General features: G+C 38.5%; 1 protein-coding gene across 8 annotated transcripts in view; it reads right to left on the bottom strand.

Moving 5' to 3' along the window:
* PARN (poly(A)-specific ribonuclease) overlaps positions 1–13,122 on the bottom strand; it is a 191,294-nt gene that overhangs the window by 19,117 nt on the left and 159,055 nt on the right. For 2 of the 8 annotated variants that reach the window (XM_024241365.3, XM_063717059.1), the window contains exon 23: positions 5,964–7,091. In XM_024241365.3, the coding sequence (XP_024097133.1) occupies positions 7,004–7,091 (88 nt within the window). In that variant the 3' untranslated portion in view covers positions 5,964–7,003. 8 annotated transcript variants of the gene reach the window in all.

Genomic DNA, 13,122 nt, shown 5'->3' with positions numbered 1-13,122 from the left:
AATGAGTTATAAATAGCAAATCACTTTTATGTGATACACTTATACTGAAAGCTTCAGGGGTCAGTTCTATAAAGTAAGATATAATAATATATGCACAGGTTATTATTATGAATGAATACACTGTGAGAAAAGCATGTATTTCAATAACACATAAAAATAACCTCTACCTGATATAGACATTTGTTAACAGAAAACATTAAGAACACAGTAGCACCAAATGAATGCCAAATATCATTTAAAAATTGAAAGATGCCACAAATATTTAAAAGTTATTCTTAAATGATACTTTAAAACACACAAGTATTAATAAATATTTGTTTTGTGAAAAATATTCCAAATGTAGAAAAGCTTCTTTCATGTTATGCTGAACATTGGTCAAGAGTTGGTCAAACTCTTCAGAGTGTGTCCAAAGCAAATTGCAGTTGGGATTTAGACTATATATGGCTTCATATAAGCCCATTTCCTTTCCTAGTGTTGAAAATATCTTGTCTGCTTGCCTTGATTTTGCTCTTAAAATTGATACTGCTTTTCCTAATTCAAATTTTATATCAGCTGATTTCATATTAAGAGTATTCCACAATCATATTCACACATCTTCTCTTTACATTTCTCCTGTGAAAGTATTTACAAAGAACTGTAGCCTACATTAAATATTCAAACACTGGAAAACACCAGTGAACATTATTGGATTCTATGAAGATAATGTAACATTTGGCTATCCTAGCAAGGTTAATAGCACCACACAGGAATCACGCCTCAAAGCTACCAACTTAAGGGCTGCTGCCAAAACTTACATCGTCCAACAAGACTTGGAGGATTTTGTAAAGTATATTCATGTGCATAACTCAATAGATTTTTATTGAGAAAAATGACTCACTATTAATAGCAGGCAGAGCCATAAACATACACTTGCAATATGGTGACAGTGACAAGCAAGAATGACTTGATTGGACTGTGACCCCTTCTCTCCTACATGTTGCTGTCCTGGTTCTGAAATGATGACCTTAATCTCTGACTCCATGTGTCGCTGACTGTGCTCTTGCCTTTAAACTGGATAATTCCTTTAAACTAGTAATGCCCATGTTGCCCATGTTGGCTGTTAAAATTTTAGTTCTTGCAGAATTTTTCCTTTTCCTGATTTCTTGACTCATTTTTCTCACAATCTGGAATAAGAGACAAATGTCTCTAAATGCCAAGAAGGAATTCTTGCATGGAAAAACTATGGGAAATCAACTGATCACACATGTGTGGTTGTATTCTTGGACTCTCTATTCTATTTTGTTTCACTATCTGTCTTTCCTTACCCAGCCCCACACTGTATTACTACAGTTTTACAGTAAGTTGTTTTTTTTTTTTTTTTTTTTTTTTTTTTAACCGATGGGGTCTGGCTGTCTCACCTGGGCTAGAAAGCAGTGGTGCAATCATAGCTCACCACAGCCTCAACCTCCCAGGCTCAAGTGATCCTCCCACCTCTACCTCCTGAGTAGCTGAGACTACAGGCATGCACTACCACACCTAATTTTTAATTTTTTTGTAAGGATGGGGGTGTCTTGCTATGTTGCCTCAGGCTGGTTTTAAACTTCTGGGCTCAACTGCTCCTCCCTCCCTGGTCTCCCAAAGTGCCGGTATTACAGGCGTGAACCATGATGCCTGGCCTACAGTAAGTCTTAAAGACAGGTAGAGCAAGTCCTTTAGTTGGCTGGAACGTTCATGCTGCTGTATAAAATAACAGTCCCCTTTCATTTTAAAGAGCTGCTGTTTACAACATTCTCATATTTGGTAACTGTATATGACCCTTTGAAGCTGGACACATGTACACTCCCATTTTGCAGACAAGAAACCTCATCTTCAGGGTAAATGACCTCCCCCAGGTACTGCAGCTGGGCAGGTGGGTCTGAGATTGCACTCCAAGTTCAATGTTCTTGGCACTGCTTTATAAACTCCCATCTTCCTAGGGCCAGCTCTCCTCACTGCGCCGGTCTCAACAGAAAAGAGACCCCCGCACCATCCCCACGGAGGAGCCCAAATAGCCACTTACCTTGTCACATTCATTCCTCTGCCCTGTTTTATTTTCCTCCTCCTACTCACCTCTGCCTTGCTTCTTATTTATGTCCTTACTTATCTATTCTCTCTCTCTGCCACTAGAATGTATGTTCCACGAGAGCAGGCTCTTACATTGCTTGTGCTCTCCATTCCTGGCACAGGGCCTGGCATAGAGTAAGTCCTTGGCCAAGGTTTGCTGAATGGATGAAATAAATGAAGTAAGTGAAAGCTACCTCCCTAAAAGCAATAATGCAAGTGACAAACAACAAATTGCTTATTTCATCCTGAATTAGAAATAATATGAACATAGTTTACATTCCAGTGTATGGGCAGCTTCTCCTGCTAGGCTGAATGAAAGCACATTCCCTACTAGATGTAGCTAAGGGATTGAGGGAATGTCCCACTGTGCAAACTACCTCACACAGCAAAATGAACTGGAGAGATCCAGTAAGTGGGAGCTAGAAATGCCTTTTTATTGTGTTCACAAACTCTCGTGGCGAATTCGAATTCCATGAGCATGACTGTTTCCGTGTTTGGGGCTCAATTTAGGTGGGAGAGGGGAGGATGTTGGACAACCTATGCTCAGTTCAGAAGCCAAACCCTTGGAGATCACTGATAAACCAGGATTCTTATTTCTAATAAAGAATTTGAGTCTTGGGGCCAGGCGCAGTGGCTCACACCTGTAATCCCTGCACTTTGGGAGGCCGAGGTGGGCACATCACTTGAGGTGGAGTTCGAGACCAGCCTGGCCAACAAGGTGAAACCTTGTCTCTACTAAACATACAAAAAACAGCCGGGCATCATGGTGTATGCCTGTAATCCCAGCTATTCGGAAGGCTGAGGCAGGAAAACTGCTTGAACCTGGGAGGCGGAGGTTGCAGTGAGCCAAGATCGCACCATTGTACTCCAGCCTGGGGGACACAGTGAGACTCTGTCTCAAAAAAAAAAGGAGTCTGAAAACAAATTTAACATTAAATAAGGTCTGAACGGTACCTGTCTGGTAATAAGGACATCTCTTGTGGAATAGGGGTGTGTGTGTGTGTGTGTGTGTGTGTGTGTGTAGGGGTGTGTGTGTGTGTGTGTGTGTGTGTGTGTGTGTGTGTGTGTGTGTGTGTGTGTGTGTGTGTGTGTGTGTAAACATTAATGCATTGTATACCTGCTGTGTGTGTGTGTGTGTAAACATGAATGCATTGTATACCTGCTCCATCCTAGACATAAAGCTTACTTGTGAATACGAGGCTTAAGAAAAAAATTGGTTCAACATTACGAAGAATCAATAGCATTCAATAAGAAATACTTTTCACAAGAACCTATTTTGAATATTTCAAACAATCCCCTATTGTCAACTCACTTTAACACAGAAAAGATTGATGCAAACATGAAAGATATTACATTAATAATAATTTCTAAATGTAAAATATATAATCAATATACAATTACTGGACCTGAATTTAGAACATCTGAAATTTTCAGAGGCTAGGATGAAATTTACTTTCGTACTAAAATTTACCTTTTGACTTCAATCAAAGGACTTACTAATCAAATTAGTAACATAATCAAGGCTATAAGAAAAACAAAACATCATCCCGGCATACCAAAAGGCCAACTATTTCAGAAAGTAAACTACTTTTTAAAAATTTCCAGGAAGTTAAACATGACCGATTGAACACATTATTTATCTGCAGAGAGAAGATAACACCTACAGAGGAAAAGAGAACAGGAGAGGCAGCATCAGAGAATGGGGTATCAGCTCACCTTGCAGGCACTCTGTAGAGGAAAAGCAGAGAGAAGAGTGGCAAAGAGCTCTGCATAGAGGCAGAAACAGAAATCTGAGTGTTCTACAAAAGGCAGATTCACCCAATAAAGCCATGCAAAATCTCAGCACAACCAGGCCCTAGATTCCTAAAACGAGCAGGTGGTAAGGACTGGAGCCGTGTCAGGAGGGAGCAAGGCTGTAATAGGATTCCCTACCCCAGGGAAGCCAGGGGACTGGTATCACCCCAGGCCAGTAGGAGCTAGATAGGAGGTTTAGACTCTGGAGAAAGCGATCTCTGCAGGCTCAGCGGCACCAGGTACAATGGTGAAGAGTGACAGTGAGGCAATATGAGCTGACGAAATGGGGTAGCCATCCCCCACATACCGAGGAGTGAGGCTGTCCAGCTCCCTTCTGCCAATTTGTACCCAGAGCACAGCAGTTAGGCTTGTATCCCCCAAGATGAAAATCAGAGAATCAATCTCTAAAAACACTGAATCCTTACAGCTAATTCATATTTAATGTTGAAAGATTGAAAGCTTTCCTCCTAAGATCAGGAATAAGACAAAGATGTCAGCTCTCACAACTTCTATTCAACAATGTACTAGAGGCCCTAGCCAGAGCAATAAAGGCAAGAGAAAGAAAATGTGTATGGGAAAATTTGTACTGGGGAGATAAATGCAAATGTCTTTATTTGTAGATATAATTTCTTAAACAAAAAATACCCAATACTCTATAATAAATTATTAGAACTGATAAGTGAGTAAGTAAGGAAGGTTTAAAAATACAAGGTCAAAATAAAAAAGCTATTATATTTCTTTATATTAGCAATAAATGACTGGAAGTGGAACTTTAAAAATATATGACTTACAATGGATCAAAAGGTAAAACACTAAGGGACAACTCCTTAGTGTTATAGCACATGCAAAATTTGTATGCTGAAAACTATAATACACTGATGAGAGAAATCAAAGAAAGCCCAAATAAGTGAAAAGATACACTACGTTCATGGGTTGGAAGACTCAATGTAGTTAAGATGTTAATTCTCCTCGAAATGGTTTACAGGTTCAACACAATTCCAATCAAAGAGCTAGCAGACTTTTTGTAGAAACTGACAAACTGACTAAAACTTTTGTGGAAAAGTGAATAGAATAAACTTTTATATAAAAAAGACAAGATTAAAGGTACAATATTTGATTTCAAGGCTCACTACAAAGCTACAGTAATCAAGACAGAATGGTATTGGTGAAAGAACAGACATATAGATCAATGGAATAGAACAGTGTCCAGAAATAGACCCACATGTATATGACCAAATGATTTTTGACTAAGGAGTTGTAATTCAGTAATTTACTTTTCATAAAATAGTGCTGGAATAATTGCATATCTATATGCAAAAAATAAACTTGTACCCATGCCTCATACCATACATAAAAATTAACTTGAAATAGATCACATACCTAATATAAAAATGAGAATAATTAAAAACTGCTAAAAAAAAAAAAGAGAAAATCTCTGTGACCTTATCTAGGCAGAGTTCTTATGTAGATATAAGAAGCATAAGCCATAAAGGAACTCAATCAGCCTCAGAGAAAAGACATATTAATTATAAAGCCAATTTTTCACCTCATCATCCTACACAGAAAGACCATCAATAAGATTTGCCTCCACACCCAGAGCTTCTCATCAATTTTTAGTTCATTCTTAAAAAATAATGGATGGCCAAGAACAGCCAAATATTTAAAGAAAGCTTCCAACATGAGAGACAAAAACCAAAACAGACCAATATACAGACAGAAATAAAGGAACTCTGAGGAAACAAGCACAGAGTAGGGAGCTGAAGGAAACTTTACAAACTACAGCCAGTCCTTGCTTTGCACATAGTACAGGATCATAAAAACATCTGGACAACTGAAAGGTGAGTATTCTACACTCGTACTCCTTTGTAAGTTTGAATCAGCTTCCAAAGGGTTATCCTTTGCACTCTAAAGGTGTTCTACACTCACCTTGAAATCAGAGAAACATGGATTTTTCTGTGACCTTTAAAAACTTTTGTCAAAACATTTCTAAGTCTCTGACTCTGGGTTAAAAATAGAGAAACAAACAAACATACAAAAAGTAAAGCCATAACATTCAGTACACTGCAATTTAAAGCATCAGAAACCACTGAGAATTAAAGTGTTTTATTTCTTTGTATAAAACTTATGTCTATATAATGACATAGATCAATGACTAAATAATAAATAAGAGACAAATCTCTTGTTCAGAAGAATTACAGACAATCCTCCCCCAAGGAGGTGGAACATAACTTCCCACCACTTAAGACTTGGGCTGTGTACAGTGACTTCCTTTCAAAGAGCAGAGTGTGGAAAGAGAGAGAGCAGTAACTTCATGTGGAGAGATCTGGCAAACACCACCTCAACCCAGGTGATGAAGGTTAACATCCCAAGTGAGAAATCACATTGACAGCATGTTCCCTTGATATGAAGTGATGAGGATGGCACTTCATCACGGGTCTTCCATCCAAAACCCATAACCTTAGTCTAACCACTAGAAAAATATCAGACAAACTCAAGTTGGAGGACATTCCATAGATTAGCTGGCCAATTTCATCCTGAAACTGTCAAGGTAATCAAAAACAAGGAAAGTCAGAGAAACCATCGTGGTCTAAAGAAGCCTATGGAGATACGATGGCCAAATATAATGTGGTATCCTAGATGAGATCCTGAAACTGAAACAGAAAAAGGACATTAGGTAAAAACCGAGGAAATGTGAATAAAGTATGAGCTTTTGTTAAAAACAAAAAAACTTATTCAGAGTAGTTTAAACAGTGTGTGCCTTCTTCTTGCCATATAACTTATGATATGCAGTGAGTGTTTCTTCTATGCCTGGGTGAACTGTTGTACTCCTTTGTAAGTGTGAATCAGCTTCCAATGGGTTATCCTTTGCGCTTTCAATGTAGTGAAATATCTCTGAGAGCTCCTTTAATGTGAAAGTTTGTGCTGGCATCACTTCTTCTGGGACATCTTCATCCTTTTTGTCACAACCACTTTCCTCATTTATGCTGATAAGTTGCCTTCGTTAAGTTCCTCTGGCTGCAGATTTACAGTAACTCAAATGGCAGCAGTGTCAACATTCCCATGGTCAGCTAGTTCTTCTTTATAATTCTACTTGTTTTGATTTGAATTTCACTTCCAACATTATCACTTATTGGTTCCTTGTGACACTTTCATCTTGGTTGATCAATTCTCTCTTTTGATTATCCATTTGAAAAGAATGTTGCCTGGGTTTATCACTGAGAAACAAGGAGACAACATAATGACATGTTTTGCTGTCTGAGTGAATAGAATAATGAATGTGCAGACACACAGACTCTGAAAGAAGTGACCTGATTGGTGACAGATTAGGATGTGCATCTGTTTTCTACACAGGGATGAGTGGACTGAAGAGCTAGTAGTGAAGTTTATACTTTATTCAATTACTCACAGTTAACACATCGTAGTCACTGAAATTGGAATCATATTATTGGGGGACTGGTGTTATTTAACTAACATGGCGACTGAAATCCATGCATATCAGAACCATGCACAGAGAATTACTTGAAAAATTAATGACCTTATAGACATAAAAGGTAATTCTACATCCAAGAAGGATGAGCTGTATGCATTCTTTCAAAGGAATATTGTGAAGACAAGAATTCTTAGAAATTAAAATAGGAGTTGAAAGAAAGAAAAATCCAATGAAAGTATTGAAGGGGGAAAGTCAGAGAAATGTCCAAGAAATGAACAAAAAGATGAAAGACAATAGAATGGAACAAACAAAGACAAAAACATTAGAGGATAAATCCAGGAAACCTGACATTTAACCACAGGAGTTCCAGAAAGAAAGAAGAGAGAAATGAAAGAAAAAAACTGTCAAGGAAATAAAACAATATATTTCCCCCAAAATAAAAGACACAAGTCACAAATCACAAGTCTTCAGCCTGTAACAGCCCACAGGGAGTACCCAGCATAACACTTCCAAGGCCCATTACTGTGGAATTTCAAAACACTGGGAGAGAAAAAAGAATATTCTCGAAAATTCCAGAAAGGCCCAGATTGAGAGACAGAGAGAGAGAGGAAGAAGAAGAAAAGAAAAAAGAGGCTATATACAAAGGATCTTGAATAAAACTGACATTAGATTTCTGGATAGCATGTTTGAATGCAAAGACACAAAGACAATGGAGCAACTTCCATTCCAGCCAAGATGGAATAACATGGACTGATTTACCCACCCAGCTAAAACAACCAAAAGAATCAGACAAAATACATGAAACAATGGTTCTAAAGGCACCGGACATTGGGCAAGGAAGCACAGTGATCCTTGAGAGACAGGAAACTAACGAGGTGAACCCAATGACTGCCCCAGTTTACTGGTTAGAGAACCCTGGACAGCTGCACAGGAATTCCTTGATGATTCAGCAGAGGACTGATCAGCACATAATGGGTGAGCAATTCCCCAGGGCTGGGGAAAGAACCATCCAAAAGGATTCAAGGGAACAATACATGGTGCTCACACAGGGCTGAGAACAACGCCTGTTCCCACCAGCTAACTTGGGAAAACACATACACCACAGTACTGGGGAGAATAGTTTGGAAGGTCTTAGGCAATGAACACTGCTCCAGACCCAGCAAACTACAAAAGTAAGACCTGAAAAAATCAAACTGATAACAAATATCTCAATGACATACTTGAAACAAAGCTCAAGAACATTTATAGGAATACAAAAATATCTAGTACACCACAAAGTAAAATTTATAATATATGGCATCTCATTAAAGACTACCAGGTTTCCTTCCTGTAGGAGATAGCTTAAAAAAAAAAAAAAAAAGTAAAATAACAAAGACTATCAGGTATGCAAAAAGGCAGAAAAACACAACCCACAATAACAGTAATCAATGAACTGAAAGTGATGTGGAACTGATACAGATGTTAGAATTAACAGAGTAGGACACTGAAGGGTATTTATAACTGCATTCCATATATTGAAAATGATAAGCTACAAACCAAACAGAACTTCTAGAAATGAAAAGTACAATGTCTGAAATAAAAACCCAGCAATAGTAACTATCCAAAATAAAACACAGAGAAAAAGAATTTTAAAAATTAAAGAGAGCATCTGTGACCCAGAGGACAACTTCAAGACCTCAATATACATGAGTAATTGGAGTCTCTAAAAGATAAAATGAGAGCAAGAAAAAGAAAAAAAATCTTTCAAAATAATGGTTGAAAAATGTCCAAACTTTTTTTTTTTTTTTGGTGGGGGGGACAAGGTCTCACTCTGTCACCCAGGCTGGAGTGCTGTGACACAATCACAGCTCACTGCAGCCTTGACCTCCCCAGGCCCAAGTGATCCTCCCACTTCAGCCCCCCTAGTAGCTGGGACTACTGGCATGTGCCACCACGTCCAGCTAATTTGTGTGTGTGTGTATTTTTTTGAAGAGACAGGGTTTTACCATATTGCCCAGGCTGGTCGTGAACTCTTGGGTTCAAGAGATCCACTTGCCTCGGCCTCCCAAAGTGTTAGGATTACAGGCATGAGCCACTGCACCCAGCCCAACATGTCCAAACTTGATGAAAGCTATAAATCCAGAAATCCAAGAAGCTCAATAAATCCCAAGCTGATTGGAAACTTGAAGAAACCATTACCAGGGCACATCATAAACAAATTACTCAAAACTCATGATAAAGAAGAACTTGTAAAAACTAGCCACAGAAAAAGTTGTATTACATACAAAGAAAAAATATGGGGATGACAACAGATTTCTGTCGAGAAACAATGCAAGTGAGAAGAAAGTGGAGCAGTATCTTAAAAGAATGAAAGAAAAAAAATCTGTCCATTTAGAATTCTATACCCAGCAAAAATATCTTTCAAAAATGAAGGTGAGGCCAGGAGTGGTGGCTCAAGCCTGTAATCCCAGCATTTTGGGAGGCCAAAGCAGGCAGATCACCTGAGGTAAGGAGTTCAAGACCAGTCTGGCCAACATGGCAAAACCCCATCTCTACTAAAATATACAAAAATTAGCCAGGCGTGGTGGTGCACACCTGTAATCCCAGCTACTGAGAGGCTGAGGCAGGGGAATTGCTTGAACCCAGGAGGCAGAGGTTGCAGTGAGCTGAGGTTGCGCCACTGCACTCCAGCCTGGGCAACAGAGGAAGATTCTGTTTGGAAAAATTAAAAAAAAAAAAAAAAAAAAAAGGTGAAATAAAGACATTTTTATACATACAAAAGAACTTGGGAGGCTGAGGCAGGACCACTTGAGCCCAGGAATTGGAGACCAGTGTGGGAAACATAGTGATACCTCATCTCTAAAGAAACAAAACAAACAAAAATGCTGAAAGAGTTCATCACCAGCAGGTCTTTGCCATAAGACATGGTTGACTCCTTCACGCAAGAGGAAAATGATAACAGATAGAAATATGTATAGAACTACACAAAGGAATGAGGAAATACTTACATGGATAAATAGATAAGATTTCTTTTCCTTTTCTTTCTTTTTTTTTTTTTAAATGAGATAGGATCTTGCTCTGTCACGTAGGCTGGAGTGCAGTGGTGTGAACACAGCTCACTGCAGCTTCAACCTCCTGGGCTCAAGGGATCCTCCTGCCTCAGCTTCCCGAGTAGCTGGGACTACAGGCATGTGACACTAAGCTCGGGTGTCACCAAGCTCGGCTAATTTTTTGGCTTTTTGTAGAGACAGAGTCTTTCCACATTGCCCAGGCTGGTCTCGAACTCTGGGCTCAAGTGATCCTCCCACTGTGGCCTCCCAAAGTGCTGGGATTACAGGTGTGAGCCACTGCGCCCAGCGTAAGATTTCTTATTACTTAATTCTTTTAGAAAATCACCAACTAAATAAGAAATATAACAATGTTGCATGCTGTTAACAACATGTAAATGACACTAATAGCACAAAGGTTGGGAGCTGGGAAATTTAAGTATATTACTGTAAGGTTCTTACGCTATACGTGAATTGGTATAACCTGAAGGAAGACTATGAGAGATTAAAAGAAAATATTACATATCCTAATTCAATCCCAATCAAAATTTTACCAGATGATTTTATGTAAATTTATAAGCTGATACTGAAGTTCATAGGGAAATACAAAGGATCTAGAATAGCCAAAACAATTATGAAAAAGAAGACCAAAGAGAACAAGGTTGGAGGAAGGCTGAGGGTGGGGAAAGGAAGTGACCTGGAGTGGGTGAGAGCAACAGAGCTGAATCCTTACCTATCCTATTTGTAAGTCAAAAGATAAACAGAAAAATCAAGAAGTATGGATGGAGCTAAAGGCCATTATCCTTAGCAAACTCACACAGAAACAGAAAATCAAATACTGCATGTTTTCACTTATAAGAAGGCACTTTGTTCCTCTAAAATGGACATAAAGCTGGGAATGATAGGCACTAGGGCCTACTTAAGGGTGGAGGGTGGGAGGAGGATCAGAAAAAAGTAACTATTGCGTACCAGGATTAGTACCTGGGTGACGAAATAATCTGTACAACAAACTTCTGTGACACAAATTTACCTATATAACAAACCTGCACATGTACTCCAGAACCTAAAATAAAAGTTAAAAAAAAAATGAAGAAGTAGCAGTAAGTACATTATTTGAGAAAATAAATATCAAAAGAAAGAATTCAAAGTGGTTGTCTCTGAGGGACAGGATGAGGGTAGCAGAGGACTGCCACTTTTTATTATAAACTTTTTTTGTACTATTTGGCTTTTAAAGACAATGTTCATAGCTTTCATTGAAAATACTTTTTTTTTTTTTTTAAATGTCAAGGGCTTCACAAAGATTCACTCAATATGTGAAAAATCACTACTGCAATGGTTAATCATGACTTGTCTTTAAAGGGTATACAGAACTCAGCTCTGTTACGAATTGGCTTTATAACCTTGAATATGACAGCTTCTCTGAGCCTCCAGTCCTCTTTTGTAAATTTGTAACGTGACAGAGGATGGACCAGATCACCTCCAAGTTCCTTCTGGCTCCACAACTCCATGTTTACCAGGTAACATTTTTGCTTACACAGTTAGATACCACCCACCCATTCCTTAAAAGAATACATTACATTTCTTCAAAAATGTCCTCCCATCTACCTTCACTTCCATCCATCTGAGTTACTGTGGTAGTACTATATTCCACAATCATTAACATTTGCAGATAGAAATGACACAAAAGAAAACATTCAAAGCCAGTTACCTAAACAACAAAGTTTATATCTTAACCCTGTATGTTTCTGAAGATGTTCCATCTCTTTGGAAACTGTCAATTTTGGTTCCTTCTGGCTTTCCTATAAACCCACTAACTCTAATTTGAGAAGAAAAGAAAATCCCCTAATGGCATCTGGGCAAGGTCAAATTTGGAAGTAAACTACTCCTTCACAAATAGTGACCAAAAAAAAGAGGTAGGTGCCTGGAAGGATCCACCCACTCCTCTCTCCTCTCTGCTTGTGCACCACCCTTTTCCTGATGCCCCTGCAGGCAAATGACCAGAAATAAGAGAAAGCCATCAACCATGTGGAGAAGTCTATTCTAAATTCTCACAGTTTCATTATGTCATTAACTTAGCAATCCTAAATGGACATTCATGTCAGATTTTTAGGCAAATTCCAAATGAAGGCATCATTAGCACTAACAATTTAATGTGATGAAGGAACAAGGTATGATGGCATTACCAGAAGGAGAAGAAATGGGGGGCCCACCTGATAGGCTGCTCATCACATGGAGAACGTCATTTCAGCCCCCCTCAGAACAAAGAATCACCTACTAAAAGCTGTAACATCAACAAACCACATGCTTCTTGCCCCTTGATTTAGTTTGTGAAGACTCTTCCAGGGTTAATTTACAATTATAGCAAACTAGAAACTAATCTGCCAAGAATTCAGAGTCATTAATTTACGAAGATGAACCAATGTACCACATGGTCATTCACAAGAATTCCCCAATTCTCTTTATCAAATAGATGACACCTAATGTAATACTCAGAAAACAGTGGTGTGAATACTGATTTCTGTGGCATTGCATGATATTGATTACCTTTTAAATTATTTTCCCTTAAAAAATGGTATGAAAAGTCTTCAGACCTAATATTCCAAGGTATGTACATACTCCTACCTTCAGGTGGCTCTTTCAGTCTGAACAAAAGGTAAGGCAACACAAATAAGGTAGATTATGGCGCAATTATCAAAAGAATGTCATTCCTCTCTGCCTTACTGTAAGCAAAGCAATTGAAAGCATTCCTAACATGACTTCATACTGTTAAAAGAAAGAAAACAGTCTGCA

This window comes from Pongo abelii, chromosome 18 (genome assembly GCF_028885655.2).
Source record: "Pongo abelii isolate AG06213 chromosome 18, NHGRI_mPonAbe1-v2.0_pri, whole genome shotgun sequence".
NCBI classification, from domain to species: Eukaryota; Metazoa; Chordata; class Mammalia; order Primates; family Hominidae; genus Pongo; species Pongo abelii.
The sequence above is the reverse complement of the archived record's forward strand: the minus strand, read 5'-3'. Positions and strand labels throughout refer to the sequence as shown.